Source organism: Strongylocentrotus purpuratus, unplaced genomic scaffold (genome assembly GCF_000002235.5).
Source record: "Strongylocentrotus purpuratus isolate Spur 01 unplaced genomic scaffold, Spur_5.0 spur5_scaffold_14, whole genome shotgun sequence".
Lineage (NCBI taxonomy): Eukaryota > Metazoa > Echinodermata > Echinoidea > Camarodonta > Strongylocentrotidae > Strongylocentrotus > Strongylocentrotus purpuratus.
Window position 1 is genome coordinate 15,756,067 of NW_022145599.1, and position 23,759 is coordinate 15,779,825.

At 38.5% G+C, this 23,759-nt stretch overlaps 2 protein-coding genes across 2 annotated transcripts in view; both read left to right on the top strand.

The window, feature by feature from the left end:
- The window catches only part of LOC584770 (integrator complex subunit 1), a 50,233-nt gene extending 36,482 nt beyond the window's left edge, over positions 1–13,751 (top strand). The window contains exons 33-44 of the mRNA XM_030984293.1: positions 406–693; positions 1,651–1,738; positions 3,553–3,827; positions 5,005–5,154; positions 5,980–6,093; positions 6,847–7,036; positions 7,977–8,104; positions 9,205–9,494; positions 10,074–10,144; positions 10,820–10,911; positions 11,899–12,008; positions 12,483–13,751. Coding sequence (XP_030840153.1) covers positions 406–693; positions 1,651–1,738; positions 3,553–3,827; positions 5,005–5,154; positions 5,980–6,093; positions 6,847–7,036; positions 7,977–8,104; positions 9,205–9,494; positions 10,074–10,144; positions 10,820–10,911; positions 11,899–12,008; positions 12,483–12,613 — 1,927 coding nt within the window. The 3' untranslated portion in view covers positions 12,614–13,751. The remainder of the gene's footprint in view (positions 1–405; positions 694–1,650; positions 1,739–3,552; positions 3,828–5,004; positions 5,155–5,979; positions 6,094–6,846; positions 7,037–7,976; positions 8,105–9,204; positions 9,495–10,073; positions 10,145–10,819; positions 10,912–11,898; positions 12,009–12,482) is intronic.
- A 3,268-nt stretch (positions 13,752–17,019) lies between these two features.
- LOC580116 (ADP-ribosylation factor-like protein 4C) lies at positions 17,020–20,549 on the top strand. The gene has a single exon (XM_011672317.2). The coding sequence runs from the start codon at positions 18,321–18,323 to the stop codon at positions 18,900–18,902; it is 582 nt and encodes a 193-aa protein (XP_011670619.1). The 5' UTR covers positions 17,020–18,320; the 3' UTR covers positions 18,903–20,549.
- The last annotated feature ends 3,210 nt before the right edge of the window (positions 20,550–23,759 follow it).

Sequence of the window (23,759 nt, forward strand, 5' to 3'; positions counted from 1 at the left end):
TACTACACTCAAATTCTTTTTGTTCCAATAAAAATGTAATTATCCCATAAAATTGGAATGATTTATTTTGAAAATTACCAATATGGACATTTTCTTGACATTCATCCTCACCCGGGGGTTGTTTCACAAAGATGCTAATTTGAACTTATCTCTAAGTTGGACTTAACTATTATGGAAAGCCGTTAGCATCTTTGAAAATAGTGGAATTTATGTAAACTCTAAAATACTTGAATTTTTGCTTTCGAACATATTTTATTTTAAGGCTACAAATGGCTCTCCATAATTTTGAAGTCCAACTTTCAGTTAAGTTCGACTTAGAATCTATGTGAAATACCCTCCAGAACTCAGTTTACCTTGAAATGCATTAACATGTATACACTACTTTAAATCTTCTTCCACCAATAGCTCCTCAAAGACACAAACCTCGACCTGCGGCCTGCTCATGGACTGGCTGACCCGCATCGACCCGGAGGTCATAAGGTCGTGCCCTGACATCCAGGAAGAGGTCATGTTTAGGTCCAGGACCCTTCCAGTGAAGGACGCAGGGAAGGTCGCGGACTCCAGCGGTGATGGTCCTGGTACTGGTAGCGGAGGGAGTGGCTACCTCTTGGCCTTATTGACCCATCAGACTAGCTGGGACACACTGCATAGCTGCATCAGCTTCCTCCTGGGAAGGGAGGATGCGGTGGAGAGGTAAATGATGGGATTGAGATGTTGACCAGTTCAAGAAATTACTCATGTCACATCTATTCTGCTAGAAATTACTTTATTACCAGCTTACATATACTTTACTGATCTCTGAGAAGTGTCTCTTTTGTTTTTAAGTGGCCCAAACATTGTGGAGCGTGTGTGCAGCGCTTTGTAACTGCAAGAAAAAGGCGCTATATCAAGTATCTTTTTGATTGGATATCACTGCCTTTGTATCGTGTGTCTATATCATAGAATAATATTAGAGACTGTCTCCTCGCCTGAAATATTTTATTTGTGAGTTTGAGAACAGAAATTATTAGACATATTCCATCAATGAAAATGTAGATATTTAAAAGAACAGAGTCACAGACATCGCCCAAATGGACTGGATATGCAGTATTGTTTGGTTTCAAAATCTCCTTTGATTATACAACTTGAATTGGTGGTCTACAGGATTGGACTGGATTGAATTGAATAGTTGATTGACATCACATTGAAATGTGCATTTCTTCCATTGATCTATGATTTGATCCTACTTAAAGAGAAGGATGAGTTCTGGGAAGAGGAGAAAAATAATTTGTGAGCATTATCATTGTTATTATGCAAATGTGGAAGAACATCAGATAAAAAAAGAGCCTGAAAACATGGCTCTTCAGATGCCTTGATATTTTGAATATGGCATGTCAGAGCATAACAATCGGGACAGATTTTTATTCCACATGTTTGTATAGTCCCATATACATCTTTCTGTGTACAGTGCTTGTAACTTTACTAAGACTAGGCCAAATTTCTTATTATATTGATGATTCCAGAACCTTGCAGTACACACCAATACTTATATGCTAGATGATCAACTTTTTCTGATCGATTCCACACCGTTTCTTTCACAATGCAATCGCATGACTAGAACTCAACTTCATCTTTAAAATGTGTCTCTTCTGTGTTTTCTTTCGTGTCTAGACTTGATTCTACAGCCGTGCTAGACTTCCTCTGGGCCTGTGTTCATATACCCAAGATATGGCAAGGGAGAGACACCAAAGCACCCAAGGTCAGTCATGTGATCATAGGAAATTAGCCAATCACAATGGCCTGTATTCTTCCAAACAAGTTTTACCTGACACAGTCTTAAAGTGACTCAGTAACATTGTCTCATACTCTTAAACAAAATCCTGGATTTAGCTCATGATGCGATGATAATTATAAACCTTTAGGTCAGTCAGGAACCCCATGACATTTACAAGCCAATTGCCTGTCTGATTATCAAGATCTTCATGATTGGAAAGCGAAATCAAATTTTCTGTTTTCCTAACAGTTTTCATTACACTGCAGTCTATTGGGGAAAATGAGTATGGTAAAACGGGTCACTCAAAGATTTTTACTTTTTTGAGGCACTATGTGATCATTTTGAAGCACAATTTTTTATTAGGGCTTCAATATTACACCATATCTGATCACATGTAGGGCCATGCATCTCAGATTTCACATTGTTAAACGATGCCTTTAAAGCTGAAACCCAATGTCAGATTGAAGGTCTTTGTCGAACTGGGAACCAGACATTCTGTCTCTATGCCTAGCGTTACTATTGTAAAGTTCTAAGCCCACATGCTCCCTGTATTCGACGATGACCAAATATTTTAAATTTATGCTATGATGAAACTCACTCTGACACCCCTTCTGAAGGCACAGCCCAATGCTGATGAGTGAATCTGAGCATTCCACCTTTCAACGAGGGTAGTTTTTTCTGTTCTGAAAAAATTGACCAGTGTACAGTTTTGCATTTGCTTCCAACACTGTATTTCAATGAGCCTTTCATTTTCAAATCCGCTATTTTGCACCCGCTATTTTGCCTGCAAGTGTGAGGTGTGCCCAATTTGAAGACGTTTGTTAAGGCTTGTTCATAAAGACGGGGGAAACTGCTGCAAAAAAGCTACCGCATCCTGACGCATTTTGTTTGTTTAAATAGAACTAAATGACAACCGCATGCAACAAAGGCCCTACACGTGTTCACTGAGCTTTGTGTTATAAGTTATAGAAACGTGAAGCGTAATACACTTAAAGGTAAAGACCAGTTATGGTCATGCGATTGCATTGTGAAAGAAACGTTGTGGAATCGATCAGAAAAGGTTGATCATCTAGCATCTAGCATCTGCAAGGTTCTGGAATCATCAAAATGATAAGAAATTTGGCCCATTCTTTGTAAAGTTACAAGCACTATACACAGAAAGATGTATATGGGACTACCCTATATCTCTCACAGACCATGAGAGAAACAAATTTACCAAATATATGAATTAGTAGGCGGTTTTCCGGCAAATTTTGTATCATCATGTATTAGTCAAAACATATTCTTTTACATGATTGGTAATGAGAGCTTCCATTTCATTTTTTGAAGTTGGTGCGTTTCCAATACTGGTCTTTACCTTTAACATCATTAAAAAAAAACATTTTTGCCGCATCATATTTGATCAAGGCTTTACTTTGCCTGATCAGGACTTGTCCTCACACAAGGTGATAAACCAACTCAGTCAATTGGAAATCGCTTCATTGGTAAATGCATCACTCTGCATATATTAAAGGCCCACTGTACTACTTGTAGCTACTTGCTCCCTTTATAGAAAGCAATGCCTAATCGGTGACCATTGGTCCCCCATGATCCTCTTTTTGATGAGATAGGGACCTGTCAGTGACCTTCCCGGGTAGTCTTATCCCTCCTAGCCAAAAAAGTACAGATGGCCTTTAATAGGCATTGTCACTGTGGAGGTGTCCTGCCTAGCTCAATTTGTTTCACCGGTGTGGCATTTTGTGTTGCGTGTGCATGCTGAGTCTTGTGATTTATTGTGTACCATGCCGTTTCATTCACAGAGATATGCTGACGAGAACATCCTCATGATAGTCCCTCGACAGCTCTGCACCTTGGCCGACTTCATCATCACAGAATGCCAGACGATGACATCCTCCGCCCTCACCATCCCGTCCTCACCGACCTCCTCCAGTAGAGCGGCTGGCGATGGGGCAAGCAGGGGCGGCTGTCCTTCGCCGTCTGCCAGGTTGCCCTTGCTTCTGAACTGTTGCAGAGGCAGCGCAGAGCTGATCGGGTCTCTGGTGGAGCATCTCAGCAGGAAAGCTCAAGAGATGAGGTGAGTGTTGCAGGTGCTCTGATTTCTGGTGTATTTGGATTGCATTAAAAATAGTTCTGTGGGAACCATATGCTCAATGTGCTTTCAAATTTCTGAGGATAAAAGTAATTTTTCCTTCTCGAAGCAAAATCAGCCGATCAGGTTGTGTGGCATTATGGTCAGTGAGATAATATGAGAACAAATGCAGAGGGCAATATTTTATTCATTTTTAAAGAAATAAAATCTGTAGACCCATACAGTAAATTTCATCTTTGTTTTGTTGATTTACTAAGTAGATAAAGAAAACAAATCTATCCATGTAGTTTACACAAAAATGGGATCTGGAATTTTGAGAGATGGTGTAAATGAAGATGCTATGATGAAACTCACTCTGACACCCCTTCTGAAGGCCTTTATCAATGTTGATGAGTGAATCTGAGCATCCTAATGGCCCATCCTAACTTACTCAAGTGGGAGGGGCAGGAATTTCTTTTACATTTTAGCTTTCGAATATGCGAGTTCACGGTTGCAGTCTGAGCATGAGCAGATAAAGGTTATTGGAGAACAAATTGTGAAATACACTGATACAAAATACTGGATACGTGCTCCTGAAAGTTATGTTATCATTATTATTTTATGCACAAGCAGTGCACTCCATGATACACAGGTGGAATTATTCTTTGTAAAGGGAAAACAAACTTGGGCTATTTATGTGGCACCTCCAACCCTGTAGGAGTGATTATTTCAAAATGTACAAAGTGGGACCTCTTCATGTTCTGAAGATCTGTGGATGTTTGGGGTCATGTGGGACATGTGCTAAATGTAAACTGGTCTATTGTATGCCAACAACATGGTAACAAATGCTTTTGTCATATTTTAGATTCCTTAAATCTTTAGAGATTTCTTTTGCAATTGGTGGCAGGTTTAACCTTGATAAAAGCTGACATTCATAAGGGGCTGTTCAAACTGGGCCTTCTTTTGCTTCCACCTTGCATTTTTGTCCTGGGCATAGTTTGATGGTTTTGATTTCTCCTGAGTTGGTCGTCATCCTAAGAAGATAATCAATTCTTGCAGCTGAATAAGTACTTTTTGTGTTTGTTTATGCCATTGTCGGGCTGTAATCCTTCTTTCTGAACTATAAAATAAAAGTGTTGACATAAATATGATTTTTTTTTTTTTTTTTTTTTTTTTACATCAGTACATCTGGTAGTCTGTACCAGAATCTTCTCATTGAGGTCTACATTCAGATGCCTAAGGCTCTGGAAAAATTCATGGAGGACATCTCGACTGCTGGATACCGGCCCCACGGCATCGGTGCATCCAGCTATATTGATGCACTGGTTCACAGGTAAGACGGTACTTCATTTAGATTTTAAACCAAAAGTGAAAATCACTATTGGATCAATTCCTGTTGTGTCTTTCCACCGCAGATATATAAAGTACATGGTGTTTCAGGTGTTATTTATTAAAAGATGAAATGTTTTAACAATGATATCGAAGTTTTACAACCCTTCTGTAATGAATATATCCGTCCCTTAGAACCTTTTGATTCTTTGAAGTCTAACCTGAATACAGTCGATATATTTTACATTTGTGCTATGATGAAACTCACTCTGACACCCCTTCTGAAGGCTTCTGCCAATGCTGATGAGTGAATCTGAGCATTCCATCTTTCAACGAGGATAGTTTTTCTGTTCTAAGAAAAGGGACCAGTGAACAGTTTTGCATTTGCTTCCAATACTGTATATCCTGCAGTCTTGTTTGTACTTCTTCCTCACTTTCTTAATGTCATAATGCTCCTCCGATTAGTACTACTAGTTGGATGTCACACTATAAGTGCATTAAGTTATCAGTATTCTTATGATATATTTTGGTAGAAAATGTAAGATATCTGTCCTGATACCTTGATCCATGTACATCATTTGATGTGTTACTCTCTTTATTTGACCTTATGCTATATTTCTTCTGAGTGCATCAGTTGGCTGGGCAGAGGGACCATTACGGTTACAGTGATTAAGTTTACTCTCTTCTTCCCTGGCCGCCATCTTTTGCACTCAGAATATTGCTACAAAAATCTGTATTTTGTAACTACCATGATTATATTGTTTATTGTTATATTTCTTGAAAGTGCCGAATAAGTAATGAATAGATAAAATAAATCACCTTTGTACAGGTTGCTGACTGTCCTGTCAGACAGGAAGCGGGATGAGAACAATAAACAGAAGGTGGAGGACGCCAACGTGATCTGCCGCAAATTGGCAACCATGCATCCTTTAGTCTTCTTCAGGTAAGTTTGATGCTTATTTGAAGCAGAGATTGCAAGATGGCTAACATGGTTTTATGATCACAAAGGGGAATTGGTGGGGGAAATCTTAAGATGCTGAAACTGTTTTACATCAGTCATACCTCCAAACTCCAAGGCAACCGATTTCTGGCCCTTTGGGTAAAATGATCTTTAGTTTGGTCCGTTGTTGGTCTGGTGTCAGCCTTGTTTGTGTGACTGAGGTCTGGTACCTTTTTTCCTGTTATATAATGTATGCTGCTACAACACCGGTCAGTACCTACATCCTACAAAAGAGCTCCTGCAGTCAGACATGGTTGCAGATGCTCTGGTTCAACGATCATCAAGTGAAAGGTATAGATAGACCAGTTTTGGAAACGCCTCCCTCTCAAAAAATAAAATGGAAGCTCTTATTACCAATCATGTGAAAGAATATGTTTTGACTAATACGTGACGATACAAATTTTCCCAGGAAACTGCTACTAATTGATTTATCCCGTAGTCCCATATACTTCTTTCTGTGTACAGTGCTTGTAACTTTACCAAGACTGGGCCAAATTTCATTTTGATGATTCCAGAACCTTGCAGTACACGCGGATACTTATATGTTAGATGATCAAACCTTTTCTAAATGATTCCACAGCGTTTCTTTCACAATGCAATCGCATGACCAGAACTGTCTATACCTTTAAGCTATTTCACCTGTTGATTGAAATTAAGTTGATTTTGATTTCCAACTACATATCCATCTCACTCCAGACAATTGTCGCTGCTTGTGGTGCTGATGCGTGGCCGCACTCAGCTCAACTGGAGGGAGTTCCGTGGGAGCGGCCATCTTGGATTCTTCCACCACGTCGTGGGTCTTCTGAGTCTCCTGCAGCCTGGTCTATTCCAGGAAGATGGGAAAGCCGTCAACGGAATCATGGAGGCGTTCTTTACCGTCTTGCAGGTTGGTTTCAGGAGAATTGTGAAGATTGATTTGATATGGAATAAACAGGCCTGATAATTACCAGATATAAATCGGTTTCCAGATTTTTTCCAGAATTTTTTTTTCTTCCAGATTTTACCCCTATTTTCCTGTTTTTTCCCTCAGTCATAACATCTAGTATAAGAACTAAATTTACATGTAGGACATTGTAACTTTACCCTTGCTTGGTGGATTTAAGATTAGATAAACTGAAATCAATTTTGCATACCTGGGGGGGGGGGGTGTTTTACTAAGATCCTAAGTTGAACCAGGCCTGATAAAATCCAGACTTTTTTTTTTTTTTTTTTTTTTTAACAATTTTTTTTTCCTTCCCTGTTTTATCTTGATTTTGCCGATTCTCCCCTTATTTTCTCTATTCTTCCCTATTTTTTTTCCCAATTTTTTCCCCAATTTTCTTACTCAAAAGGGGGGAATGTTGTCAGATGCCATTTTTCCCAGCGTATCCTCTTCTTTTTTTACCCAAGGGGGGGCGTGGTTGAGGGGAAAACAAAAAAAAATTTTTTTTTTTTAGTGCTCACTATCACCCCTGGTTGAACTTATCTTTAAGTTGGACTTAACAATTATGGCAAGCCATTAGCATATTTGAAAATATTTTGTAAAACTTATTATTATCATGTGAGATTTCATTTTCTTGATGTGGAATTTATAAAAAAAGTCTTAAATAGTTCAATTTTTGCTTTTGAATATATTACATTATAAGGCTACAAATGGCTCTCCATAATTTTTAAGTCCAACTTGAAGATAACTTCCACTTAGGATCTTTGTGAAACAGCCCCCTGATGACCCAGGATTTTTTTAGTGCATCTTGGGGGCTTCTAATGCCTCAGCTACAGAGGAAGTAACGCAGTGTGCAGTCAGATAATGATAATATGACTCGTATTGTGTTCTTCTCGCCCTACAGCGTTACGGTTCCTCCAAGAAGCCGATCGAGAGTCTGGTGACAAGATTTGTGACCCTGCTCTACCAGTACAGCAGTAGCAACCCCTCCCAGGCAAGATCCGTGCTGCAGCAAAACAGTGCAACTCTGAAGTGAGTAGAAATCACCTCTGTGCTATACAACAAGTCTGGGTTCTATGGCAATAAGCCAGTTCACGGTTGCAGTCTGAGCATGAGCTCAAATACACGGAGAGGAAATACTGGATACGTGCTCATGAAAGTGATGTAATCATTATTCATTCGTGCACAAGCAGTGCACTCCATGATACACAGGTGGAAGTATTCTTTGAAAATGGGAAACAAAGGCTATTTCAAAGTGTACAAAGTGGGACCTCTTTATGTTTTGAAGATTTTTGGATATTCGGGGTCATTGCAGGCATGTGCAAATGTGAACTGGTCTATTGGTTCGGGGTCAATTTCCAGCAGGAGTCAAATTTCTAACTTTAAACTGGGATAAAATGCTGTACCTCGCCCTTACCCTGAATGTAACCTATGAACCAATTGCAACCATAAACTTAACATTATATCTTTGACTACATAATGCCCAGAGAAAATGTCCGGTCACCCTATTTTGATATAGCCCAAAGATGATGGAAAGTTTCAAAAAGGGGTATTGCTGCCTGGACATTATTTTATCAGGCCATTGATATTAATCCCAGGAGCTGATCCTATGTCTCTTGGCAAGCCTTTATTCTACGTTTGCCACCCTTTACCCAGGTGTAGTTCATGGAAGTTATAGACTGTGACTGGCATAGAGGAAATTACAAGGCGAGTAACACAGACCTGCCAACCAGTACGGTTTAGTCATATTTCGTACGATTTTTAGAAGCAAATACGACAGTACGATTTTCCTCAATAAGATACAATTTTTTTTTTTTATTTAAAAAAAATTGTGTGTGTGTGTTTCATTTTCAATGGCAAAATGCCCATTCTATCCTGTCAAGTATCCTACAAGCATCTCACATCGACAAATTCTTCCTGTATGTAGGAACTGTAAGAGGCATTGATCCGTGTAACAGTCCATGTTTATTTTTAAGAATACAACTTTTGTCAGTAAAAAACAACTTTTTGGATTAAAGAATACAGTTTTTGAATTCCAGAGGTTGGCAGGTCTGGTAACTTGCATTTCAGTTCATACAGAAATTTTGCAATATCTCCATTTTATTGTCAAGTTCCTTCTTTGTGTTTTTTAGCGCCATGGCCCAGAATCACCCCAACAACACCCAACTGAAATCCATCCTAGCCAGTACCTCCCTCTCCTCATCCTCCAAGGACCAATCAGAGGGCAGCGTCCTCATGGCCGGCGATGACCCCGCCCCCAGCGAGCAGCTCCCATTCATTGAGGGCATCCCTGGGGTGGGTAACAGGGAGGAGACCTACTCCCCTACCCCAGGGGCCAAGGGGGAGGGAGAGGAGAGCGTATGGACACCAGAGTTCATCAGGAAGATGTCCGCCAAGCTGCTGACACCCAATAACATGGATGGTAAGAGATGACTTTGATGAATTAATGTGTTATTACTGCCAGGTCCATGATTATAATATTGACTGGCCTTGAGGGAGATACTAGGAAATATTGCCCTTTCTAAAATCATATTGACCAAGTAAGGGCAATATATCCTTGTATCTCCCAAAAGATAAGCCGGTCAGTGTTATAGTTATTACCTATCCCTTTGTGAATCAGAAAATCGTGTGAAAGCCCTCTTAGGCTGGCCGTCTTTTAAGGGGAGATGCCATTCTATTTTATAAAGAAATAGTTCATATGATTCTAGCTTGCTTTAACAACAAAATATCATTTGATTAAAGCTTTACATCACTAAAAGTGGTGTAGTACTTGTATATCATCATTGGCTTCAAAATCATAAAGGAACATTTCCTCAAATTTGACGTGACTTCCATTTCAGTGCGCTTGCTTCTCCTCATGTGATGTAGAATTTCTTGCAAATTTGGAAACACCAACAGTTTATCTGCTAGCCGTTTGGAACATACAATATATTGAAGATGTGTTTATTATGAGCATGATTTCTTTTACATTTTGAATGCGTCCTATTCATTTGATTGACAGATGTGATTGATGCCTTGAATGAAATAGAAGGTGCTTCTTTCAGGAAACATGAAATGTTACACCACTTTGCGGTAAGTAGACATGGCTTAGATTTCTGCAGGTACAATATAACCTTTTTTTGTGCGACAAAAATTGTATCCACCTAGTTGGTGATACATGACATATGTGGTGAGAGAAATTTATTTTCCGATTACTGTATGTATCTTTTGCCCTATATTCTATTTTATTATTCCTTATCTCATTTCTAGAGATAAAAGTTTCAGCCCTGTTCTTTTTTTGATTAGGTTAATTTACTTGTGATCAGATCTAAACACCAAATTCCCAATAATATGTACGAATTTAATGTGGAGAACAATATTACCTTCAAAGAAATTTGGAGAAATTGAAATTAAGATTTATTATCTATTCAGAAATTTGTTTTTCTCTGGTGAAAGTCTAAAAAGCAATTACCCTCCCTCCCCCCCCCCCAAAAAAAATGATACTGGTAATCATAATCATAGACAATTAACAGTAACGGTAAAATACAGTCATATAGCCTTATTTGGGTAGGTATGGCATATCTATTCCTGGGGCCTGTTTCATAAAACTTTTGTCTATAACAAATGCTAAATTTCTATGACAAATTTGCTCTCAGCCAATCAGATGCCTTGATTTCAGTAGCTTATAACAGTAGCTTGTAACTTGTTATTGATATCAAGTTTTATGCAACAGGGTCCTGATTCTTTGTATGTAATGTGAATTCACAGACCGAGTTTGCGAGCCTGATGACGTCCTCTAACACTGAGTGCAGAGCCATGGCCTTCTGTCTCACCATACGCTACCTCCGATACAACCCATGGTAGGTAGAGACAACAGTCTCTAACATCTCAAAAGGCTGTATTAGGTCCTTTTTATCTTTTTGTCCGAGTATCCTCGAAATTCCAAACGTAAATGTAATTTCATGTGCATAGTATCATGGAATATGATAGTCTTTCAACTTCTCCCCAAGGGATTCCTGGAAATGCAGATGCTATGATGAAACTCACTCTGACACCCCTTCTGAAGTCCTATCACAATGTTGATGAGTGAATTCTGAGCATACTCTAGTCTAAAAGATAAACTTGAGTTCTGGTCATGCGATGCATTGTGAAAGAAACGGTGTGGAATCGATCAGCAAAAGTTGATCATGTAGCATATAAGTATTGGTGTGTGCTGCAAGGTTCTGGAGTGATCAAAGTGAAAAGAAATTTGGACCAGTCTTGGTACAGTAACAATCACTGTACACAGAAAGATGTTTATGGGACTCACTAGACAAACATGTGGCATAAAAATCAGGCCTCGTTTTTAAGCTGTTACTTGTCATATTTGGAATATGGAGGCATTTGAAGAGCCATGCTTTTCAGGGAACATTTTTTCTCTGATGTTCTTCCACACTTGCATACCAAATAACAATGAAAACGCTCACAAATTATTTGTCACCTCTCCCCAGAACTCAACCTTCTCTTTAAATGAATTGACGTAAGGATTTGTTGTGAATTTTTGTTACCAATCTCTTATCTGTCACAAAACTTAGTGCTTTTGAATATTTCCATGTTGATTTGAGTTATCTTAAAGCCACACTGTTCTGCTTGTAGCTACTTGCTCCCTCTATATAGAAAACAATGCCTAATCGGTGACCATTGGTCCCCCATGAACCCCTTGTTTCTTATGTTATTTGAGAGCTGAGTTGATGAGATAACCACCTGTGCAGTGACCTTGCAGGGTGCTCTAATCCCACCTATAAACTAGTACAGATAAGCTTTAATTGGATTCTTCTCTTCCGATTGCCTTTTTCCTCCAATTGTAGTTGTGGGGAGAAATGTTTGCCATCATACCTCGATGCCCTTGCCTCTGATGATGGCTGCGTTGTCCAGACTGCCCTCAAATACCTTGCTGACTTCACTGCACTGTGCCAAGGTAGGTCCATGTACTCAAGGAATCCATGTAGGTCAATGGTTTTAAAGAGATCCGGTAACCTTGTCTCAGATTCTGAAACAATCCTGGATTTAGCTCATGCTGCAATGATAATTATAAACCTTTAGGTCAGTCAGGAACCCCATGACTTTTACAAGCCAATCGCCTGTCTGATTATCAAGATATTTATGCTTGGAAATCTAAAACCGAATTTTGCGTTTGCCAAACGGTTTTCATAACACTACATACGTCACAAGAGTTACCCATTCATGTTTGATTGATAGCACCTTCAATCAAATATTCATAACTTTCTTATTTCCAATCAGTATTTGCTCAAACTTTCACCAACATTTTTCTCTCATTTTCCTGCTTCTATTAAAACCAACTTATATCAGGGTGGACGTCCAATATACATCACCCCCCCCCCAAAAAAAAAAAACATTTTGCAAATCTTTTCTTCTTCTTCTTCTCTTGCAGAACAAGCAACAACCATCCTGCAGCAAGCTTTCTTAGTTGGAGTGCACCATAAGATTGACACCGTACCGCCTATTGCAGAGACCCTACAACTACTCTCTATGGACTCGACACCTACACAGAGTGCATCATAGACAAAGACAGAACAATTAGAAAGTATGTTTGTGTTGTTGAAGCTCACTTTCTTGATAGGAGTGCAACATGGGGTTGATACTAAACCACCTATTGCAGAGACATTACAGCTGATTTCTATGGTTTCTAAACCTACTCAAAGCGCATCATAGATAGAGGAAGAACATTGAAATATATTTTGAGCTAGCTTTTTGTATGGTTGGAATGCACCAGAAAACTGTACCACCTATTGCAGAGACTTCACAGCTGCTCTCTACAGACTCCACGCCATGTAAAAGCGCATCACAGACAAAGAACAATGGATTATTAATCCAACAGAGAGCTTTCTTGTTTTGAGTACACCACAAGATTGTACCACAGGCAACCGTAGACTGTACCTCCTATTGCAGACACCTTACAGGTGCTCCCTATGGACTCGACACCTACACAGAGTACATCATAGGAAAAGAAAGAACTATGAAATACAGTCAAACCTACAAAGACCACACTTTTTGTTACCCTTTCGGTGGTCTTTATAGACAGGTTTCACTGTACATGGAAGTCCTGGTCCTATGTGCCATAACCTGTATGATAGCAGGTCCAGATCACTCAGAGGTTTTGATACCTATACTATAATAATATCTTCTCTCCCTAAGGACTTGATGCAATTACCGCAGGTGTGTGATGGGTAAATAGATGAAATCAGGATTCTTGTTTATTAATTTTTATATTGAACAATCACAAGTGACAATTTGAATAATCACCAATGATGGTACTCTCAAAGTACAGTCAAACCTGTCTATAGCGACCGCCCTAAGGAAACCCAAAAAGTGGTTTTTGTAGACAGGTTCCTTTTAGTACATGTTTTAATGAGAAACCATTTTCAGGGGGGGGGGGAATGTGGTCTTTGTAGACAGGTGGTCGCTAAAGCAGGCTTGACTGTATCAACATTGTGATGCTGTATTTGCCATCTATGGACTCTACATTTACTACATTAGTGCGTAGTACATTGTATATAGTAGAATAATAAACCTTGGCTTCTTGTCTATCTATTCCCTTATTCTATAAATTTCATTTACCCGGTAAACAAAAGCAAATGTTGTGATGCGCAAACAAGTTGACTCTCTGAGGTTCTACAACTAGCCAAAACATGCGACAAGTGAAAACTGCTCATAACTGTCCTCTAATTGTCCTCTTGGATGATTTCAGTGTGAGTCAAACACGATCACAGATATTTCCGAAAATGAACTTACGGGCAATTACAACACCCTCTTGTGTGTCCCATGTGTAGATTATGTAATACATGATTGTCGTGTTTGCACATTTCAATAGGTGACGCACATGGCTATTAAACAATCTCAAAAGTAGTGGTTATCATCTTGTTATTTTCATAGGTAGGAAACAGCAATGGTTATTATGCTATTTTTACGTCATATCTAGTGATGCCTCGTATTGATGTTAACAACATCATATTTGAACATTTGAAATAAAGGTGGAGTTGTCTTCTCTCGTTCTGGTTTGTATTTATAGAATGCCATTTTCTTTACATACTCACAATATCCTATGTGATGTTACCTGAAGTTATCTTCAGTATTCCATATTATTTACATAATGACTGTTTCTTTTCACAGAAAATCTACATTACATGCATGTGATTAAATCGTTTGATCAAAAAATGTGTAATGTTAAAAAGATTATGGACAGTTTAAATAGACTGTAGTGTTATAAAAACAGTTAGGAAAATGGAAAATGAACTTTCGATTTCCAATCATATATGTATATCTCGATAATTAGACAGGCGATCGGCTTGTAAAAGTCATCGGATTCCTGACTGACCTAAAGGTTTATAATCATGATTACAGCATGAGCTAAATCCAGGATTTTGTTTCAGAATCTGAGGCAATGTTACTGAGCCACTTTAAACATATTTATGACCTTCACCCAGTAAATAATAAAGATCGATTGATCGATCAGTTATTGACCAGCAATGGCCTGGTGGTAGAGTAGCTGCTAGGCAAGCAGTGTACATCAGATGGCAGGTTCAAATCCCGCTGGTTCCACGATTTTTCTGACTCATTTTCAATTACAGATCGATCAAGCTATCTTTATTTACTGGGTGTAAGCCACAAATATGTGTAAACAAAACTATCATTATATAACAGGTAATTTTCCAATCCCACTTCTTTGTCCTGTTGTTTGTTTGTTCTATCCTACAGGTTTACTTGTTCATTTCCTATTATGTTGTATATACTGTCATGTGAAATGTCTTCACAGTTCTTGTACAGATTTCTTTAATATTAATTTTTCAGTTCATACTTGAATAAAGTGGACCTGTGCACTGTATATATTATTTTCAGAGAATATGCTTTTGTAATAAAAGAAACTAGAATTTATTCAACGGAATGTGTGTCTCCTTGTTTTGGGGAATGTGAGTGTCTTTTTTTTAAATATCCAGCACAAAAAGACTTTCTAGACTCTCAACGCCCCAACAAAAACATCTTCTCCTCATACTTTGGTGACCATTTCATAATCATTACACATTAAAATCATGGTTCTAGGACGCCTAACCCCTGGACATCAATCCCCCCGGATACCCCACCCCCCCCCCCTCCCAGTCAACTACCCCCTAAGGCAACCATCCTCTAGGACAACTATCCTAGAGGTAGTTGTCCCAGGGGCTAGTCGTCCTAGAGGGTGGTTGCCCTAGGGGGTAGTTGTCCTAGAAGGTAATTGACTAGGGGTGGATGTCCAGGGGGTAGGTGTCCGGATATGTAAAATCACAGCACAGCATTTAGGATATTAACCAATCAACATCTTCCTTCAAGAAACTATCACCTTAAATTTGATGCTAATGGTAACAAATGTTATACCAGTACATATTATATAATTCCCTAACTAAGCTGGAGGGGTACTGAATATTGATTCTTGCTAATTTTATAGTTTGTGAGAACAAAAATTGTCCATTAAAATGAGAAGTGAAAATAACATAATTGCCAAAACACTCCAAATTCACTTTACATATACTGGGTATTTATTTACAAAATATAAAAACTGTAACACACTGTTTTTTCGGTCTTGTCATTCTTGGTTCTGTCATTTTATTCCTTGGAATCAAACAAAAGTTTATTAAAGAATAAATAGAAGTTACTAATACTAAGCATTTTACTATGGTAGACAGAATTTTTTAAATGCTAACATTTGTCACCAAAATTATCCCTGCGTTGTTAATAATAAAACATGACTTGGGCTTTTTCTCTTTCTACTTTTGTACACTTTTTATTTGTTTACAGTATCTATATATTTGTTTAAACTATTACTTCCTTTGTAGTAATGTTAAAACAAAATTATATGAATCAATTTCAATTATCGCCTATCACCGGAAGAGTTATTTTTAAGGTATAATTTGAACATCGGTAAAACAAAATAATACTGAAACTGGGTACCTCAGCCTATATCCGTATCTCTTGTAAATACATCTCACCACAATGACCTTTTTGAAAGTCTCGTTTCCTCTTTCTACTCGAGTAGAACTGGGTCCCTTTACCCCTTTCCCATTTTCAGATTCTTGCGCTATTGTGGCCATCGAAGCTTTGCTTTATAATGCTAAACAAAGAATAGATGATTATGACGTCAGATAAAACGTTTGACATCTCTGTATTAACGGTGGCAAATCTCCGCAATCTACGCAAGAACCCCGGAGATAGAGATTGATGTTCTATAGTTTTAGGATACAGAAACATTCCTTGGCAATAATTCCCTTTCAGCCCTACTCTAAGAAGATTATCCAGCATTGTTGAAAAAGTCTTTACCGGCCTGACGTCATCTTCTAAGATTTAATTGTCTCTTCCGTATAACTAATTGGACCTACATCGAGAATTAGGTTTATTAAGGACCATGGCAGTGGTTCAGCATGGGTCCAGCCATTATTATTGTTATTATTATTATTATTTGGGGCATTTAATGTCTTTTTAGGTTGATGAGTGTCATCAAATGAGGAGTGTGGTAGGGGATCGTATAATCAAAAATTCACGTAATTGCATTCCCCATTATTTCCTTTTATCTCTTCTCGCCCTGCTATGTATATGCCTATATTTCGATGGTCAATATGGTACATTATGCCCCCGCCCTGTGGCGCCTCTACAGTGTTAAAGCACAAATATTTAAAAAGATAATCTCGTTCTGTTATTTCTTTGAGGTCAATATAGGACATGCGAGTAATACAGGGGATTATAATTGAAAATGGGCCTACTTTCTGCCCCTACAAAATTCAATTGTCTTTTTTAATATATTTTGTAGAAGCCCTTGAGATAATATTACGAGCTAGTTTAATTTAGTATTTTTGTTTATAATTCGGAAAGACCCATGAAGGCATGATCAATCTCAGAGGAGTGCGCGAGAGGTGCGGATTGACCACGCCCTTGCAACTGATAAGACTAGAGGGGCAATATCTAATATCTTCCTGTGTATAATCTCATGCATTGGGGAGATGCAAGATCCTATCTATAAATGGAGTTTTACAAAAGCGACGGCAAAAATACACCCATGTGGTTAACAAACTTGACATGTCCTTAAACCTTTTGAAAATCAACATAAACAAATCGATCTCATGCAGAACGCAGCCCCGCAATGTCTGGTACCGCCTACCAACGTGGTGCAGTGCACAGGTGCACTCAGCGCAGTCAAATGTCAAACGGCTGCTCAACTCCGTTCGCGACGTACGCTAAGTAAAGTACTGTAGAGACGCCTACAATTTATTGGTGTACGGAGTGCAGGTACGCTTCAGACATCAGACCACCTTCATCATCATCATCTTCGTGTGTCGACATCGATGATAGACATTAGATCTTGCAGTCGGAATATCTCTTTCCGCAGTTTACAAACCAGTTATATGTACGTAAACGCTGAGTCGAAGCCGCTTCCAAGCAACGACAAGCGATACCATTTGATTTGGAGGCTGTACACCGGTTTGATTTTGAAGTCATCTCGTCTCGGCTCCCATATCGCCGAAGGTTACATTTTTTCTACGCCAAACTGCGGCACTTCCAGCAGGCCTAATCATACATTTGGCCCGGTGACCTTTTCCATCGGTGCCAGACAATGAAGGATTCTACTCCTACCGGGAAGCCATTGAATTGAATTTGGAGAGTGGGGGAGGATCGACTAACAATAGCATCCTATTAATTCGCACTAGAATCATCTCACCAACGACGTCACATCACGTTTACAAAAGGAGATTAAACCCGCCCTAATTAAATTGAAAGGGAGGGCTTCCTAAGTTCTAGCTGGCTGGTTGGTGTGATCTTGTTGGCAAGGACCACCATACCCGGATCCACTCTTTATTTTATCTACTTCCCGATGGTGGGTGCCTGCAAAAGTGAAGAAGGGGAAGTCTACACTACAATTCATGAGGTCTTGAATAATACAACATCGTGTGTTGCAGATATTTGAAGTCGAGACGGATCCTCAAGTTTCAAGCTTTACATTAGATGAAATGTGAAAGTTTCACAGTCACACCATCATTAGTTATTGTATTCCTTGGAAACTGAGTGAAACTAAAAGCAACAAGCAAGGTGATATCCACAGTGCTCATGTTTTAGATTCATTATGATTTGAAATATTTGTGTGATCTTCGTCATGATTTTAACTAAAATTGAATTGATGTGACTGAGGTCAGGAAATGACAAAGCTAAATTGATCATAATCATTGTCAAATGGTGAACTATTCCCAAGATGGCCCACATATTTGGGAGTCTTCTCGCAAACGGATACCATGTCGTCATTCTAGGCTTGGATTCGTCTGGTAAAACTTCAGTTCTCTACCGACTCAAACTGGACGAATATGTGAACACCGTCCCAACCATCAGCTTCAACACCGAAAAGATCAAATGTAAAAAAGGGTCGGCCAAAGGCTCCACGTTCAAGTTCTGGGATGCGGGAGGAGCGGAGAAGCTACGTCCTCTATGGAAATCCTACACCCGAGCAGCCGATGCGATTGTGTATGTTGTTGACAGCACGGAAAAGGAGCGTTTTGATGAAGCCAAGTTTGAATTGTTCAAAGTGGCACAGCGTCCGGAAACGAAAGGCGTTCCCATTATGTTGATCGCGAACAAGCAGGACCTGAGGCAAGCGGTTGGTGTATCGACCATCGAAGAAGCATTGACTATACCAGCGCTTAGAAAACAGCAACATACGGTGAACGTGCTCGCAGGATGTGCGTTGACGGGAGAAGGATTTGAAGACGTTCTCGACACCTTGAAGGAAATTATTGATAAGCATCGGAAACTCCTGAAGCAACAGAAAAAAGGGAGATAACCAATGCAGGAGAAGGGTGGGCAGAGTTACCCTCTTTGGGGTAACATCTCTTCAGTATCTTTCTCAGTCGTCCTTACAGCATTTTTGTGCCCCCCACATAGCCCGCCTTTTGAAATGTTTGTAACCTCATATGTAATACATTGTAGATGTAGCATTGTGTTTTTGCTGCCTTACATATAATCTATTGTACTTTGTAGCAGTCCTTGAAATGTACGAAGTTGATCAAGCTAGTGCACCATTTTTAAGTGGATTGTGTGTGAGAAAAGTCACTCATGAGTTATTATACCAGTACAAGTGTTGTGTATCTTAGTCACATCTGCCAATCAGGCTTGGATTGAGATACTTTCTCAGAATCTCTTTTTTTAAATACTTACACTACCTTGAAAATGTGTGACACACAGTACACTATGTAGAACCTTGGGTTTTTTGTTTTGTTTTGTATTTGTTTTTAAAATAATTACACTGCCTTGAAAGTTGTAACACACAGTACATTAATGTAGAACCCTTGGATGCACCTTTGCCATTCATTTTAAATGATTACGATAAGTCTAGGTTGGTTAATAAGCTTTTAAAATGTGTGTGTTTGGTATTTTTCCAACGGTCTTCAAAGTAGTGCCTGTAAATGTAGGCCTGTTCATTTATCAATCCTACATCCAACTGATAATTTATCCTTGAACAATGCTTATAATTTAAAAACAAACCTGTGCATATCACTTCTAGGATGCAATCATTTAATTGAGGGAAAGTGATAATTTAAAGTGTATCTTTGTTCCAGTTGCTTTTTTACCTGGCACATGTATATGAATGCGCAAAGGAGTTGAAATATTTGTGAGAATTGGCAGGTCAGAGATGCCCACTGTTTTGCTGTACAATGTACATCATATTTGACCTTATAATACTCAGTTAGTGCACTTTTGTGTATCAGGATGTACACGTTCCGTACTCTATTACAGTTTAAAGACTAATTGTGTAGACGTCATAAACTCTTCTTATCGCATACCAGTAAATTTCTTCACAAAAGTGCACAAGAACAAAATACATGAATTCCCAACCCTCTATAGTCTATAGAAGGAGGAAATGGATAGTGGTTGCTTAAGCTGGATTACCGTTACAGCCTGACGGCCCATTCCGTGCAAACATTTAAGAAAATGTTCTCTTTTGAATCCTTTCATTTCTGTATTGCAAGTTCTCAAAATTGTATCGATTGTTAAAAGAACAAATTTATCATCCAAACCAGTGCTTAATAGTGAAAATGATGAGAATTATAGTTTTAGGTGTAAATTGTACATGTAAGTAATAAATACTAGTAATGCACACACAAAGTGCTATGATTATTTGAACAACTAGGCAATTTTTCTTTTATATTCTCTGCCCTAGTTGCCTACAGACAGTCACAGAAAGCACACTTGAAGTGCATGATCAGACACAACACAATGCGTCAACTCATCAAAGGATTCGTTTCAAAGAAAACATATCAAGCGGCACTGCACTGTGACACCCTATCATTGTTGAAACTCCACTCACCTAAAACCACTTCTTTCTTTACTATATGTAGTTAGTTACTATAGTTACTACAAGAAAGAAGAAATAAATCACAAAATCCTGGATTGAAATGCTCTGCTAATGATGCACAGCCATGGGAATATAGATCTGTTCAGACCATTACCCTGACCATCAACCCAAAATGGTGATTAAAAATCTAAATTGCATTTTTTGGTGGCCATGCATTAAAAGCAATATTTAGTAGCAATTATGGCCACTATAGCATCTGGTGTCCTCTTTAAAGGGATCGTTTGACAATGTTAGATCTGAGATGCACGGCGTATGTGTTATCAGTGTCTGTGAAATGGTGTTATATTGAAGCCCTAAAAAAAATTGCGCTTCAAAATGATCAAGAAGTGCCTCAAAAAAGTTAAAACCTTTGAGTGACCGGTTTTACCATACTCGTTTTCCCCCAATAGACTGTAGTGTTATGAAAACCGGTTGGCAAACGCAAAATTTGATTTCGATTTTCAATCATAAATATCTTGATAATCAGACAGGCGATCGGCTTGTAAAAGTCTTGGGGTTCCTGACTGACCTAAAGGTTAATAATTATAATTGGCAGCATGAGCTAAATCCAGGATTTTGTTTCAGAATCTGAGACAAATTTACCAGATCCCTTTACATGTAAGTACTAATGAAGATGAACATGTACTTGTACACCAAAAATGTTGGTAGCTTGCTGGCCAAAACCCTTGTCAATCTTTGAGCGTTACAGTGTCTGCAGTCCTCACTATGAGACTACAATGGACTCTGTACTTTACCTGCCCCTGCCAGAAATTTACAGATTTATCTAGGCTCTGCTCAAAGCTTTAGGAGTTAGAGTCTGTCCTTGCAGACTAGAATAATGGTATGGACAGATATGGAGTTATGAATTTTAGTAGGGCCTCCATGTTTAGATTGATGATGCTTGCATGATCTACAGTATAAACTATAATGTTCATTCACTACACTTCTTACTGGGTGGTCGCCACTCAATCATTTTTAGAGAGAGCATCATAAAAAAATAGTCCTTGGCCCTTGACCATGAAAAACAAACCCTGCAAAAATATTGCTTGTAGTATACCAGTAATCTGTAAATATCTGTAAACGAAACAATATTATATTCCCAATAGTCATACAATGTCAAAATATTTAGTTTATCAAGCTGTCTTTCCTAACTGTTTGGAGAGTACATGTACATTTTATGACATAGGACCCTAGGAAAGCCTAGAAATGTTCTTTGATTTACAACCTGGCCCTGGGAGTGGCACAATTTGCTTGTTCAAGTTGTTGTCCGCCTGCAGTTTACATTGAATCTTTTCATATGAAGGCTTACTCATTTATTGAATGTTCTGTTTGAAGTCACATAATTTGGCAAAACTGTCATATTCAATTCAATTCAATACTCTATGCCAGACTCAGCTGCAAGAGCAGAGGTCCATAGGGGGTACCATATTTACATCTACATGTACCGGTATATAAGCGTAGGCCTAATCTATTCATATAGACCTGCATGTTTATTTAATAGTTTAAAATTTAGATAGTTTGGCAAAGTTGGTATTATGATTTTAGACTCCATTCTTCAGTGTAAACATGTACTTCTTAATTTCAAACTTTGATCTATCACTGTAAATGCAGATTGCACTTTGAACGAATTTCGTTTTGCAGATCCGGGTGCTAATATGGTCATACGACATACATGGACTTCATGTTCAACTTTCATGTTTGCAGTGTGATGAAAAGAGATTGCGCCATTTAAATTTGCTTGGAATTTGTACCAGTAAATCATGCTATCTCTCAAGGAACACAAGTATTAAATGTATGGCAGATCTCTGCTTGAAACATACTTGTACATATATGCATGGCCATCATTCGTACCAGTATAAATACAAAAACATATCTATGAACCTTTAAAAAGAAAACCTGAGCACCAGGAATGACATGCCATACTGCATGATATATCATTTACAAGGATAAAAAGCAAAGGAAACATATGTTTTTTACTTTTTGTTTATCACATCGATGACAGACACTTCGACATAAATATCACATTGGATTTGAAACCAGGCTTGTAATTTACAGCTAAGCGATCAATCATTATGGTGTACTCCCGCCTAACTCCCAGCCGATGAAACATACCAGGTTTTTTATGAAGTGGTTAAAGAATAAGATTTATCGAACCTATCAAGTTTGACTTTTAAGATTTTTAGACAGTCTGCCGACAATTTCGACAAACACGTCTTTTGTAGAAACTGTGCATGTAGATAATAGTCAAATGATGGTTTAAACCTTATTAAATATCCTTTCTTATCCAAATGATTATACTATTAGTTAGTTAGTTTCTCTCTATCTCTCTCTTTCTTATAATGTACATACAGAAAATGAACAGGGAGTTTTCATACACATTGTACTATGTACATCTGCATTACAAAGTCTGAAATCAAGTTTTATTTTTGGAGATGTTGAAGTTTTCATTTTCTAACTAGGAGATTGGGAAACTGTATATCACCCAAATATTGTTTTGTTTTTTTAAATTCTTTTTACAATAGTGCAATAATGTTTCACTGCCTTTTATTTTGCCTACTTTTATATTCAGTGATTCCATTCCATTTTACATTTCGATTCAGGTTTAATTTCTCCTCCACCCCTCCTTTTTCTCTGTGTCTGTCTGTCTCTCCCTCTCTCTCTCTCTCTCTCTCTCTCTCTCTCTTTCTCTCTCTCTCTCTTTTTCTTCCTCCCTCCCCTTCAGCATTGCCATAGTCAGAGATGTACAGTACCTGTATATGGCATAGAATAGCTAAGCGAATTACTTGTATTTTTGCCATATTGAGCAAGCTAAAACGGGCATTATTCAACCTCCCTGTACTGTTTCATTTGCTGCACACACTAAGCTCTGATGAATTAACTTGAAAGCTTCATGTTTCTTTTTAACTCTAGAGACAGCACCTTCTTTACCTCAATCCCTTCTACAAATGAATGGGTTTCTGTCGACACTATTTACCCGAGTCTCTGGACCCTGGGCAATTTAATACCTCTATCCATTTGCAAAGTAGGGGCTGATGAAGGATAGATTCTGAATGGCATACCCATGTACTTTTTGTTCGGCGATGAATGATTCTTAAATTGTTCTTACTTCACTCTTATAGTTATACTGATTTGTTGGGTCGGTGGGTTGCCTTGAAAACAAGCCTGCTGTATTTGTGTCCTTGTATTCTGTCCAAGTGTCTATAGACTAGAGCACAGATGTACTAGCCTGCAATTATTGAAATACTCATGGGTAAAAAAAATGGTGGCCTGGTAGGATACTTCTTGGACTGTGAGTGACTCAAATAG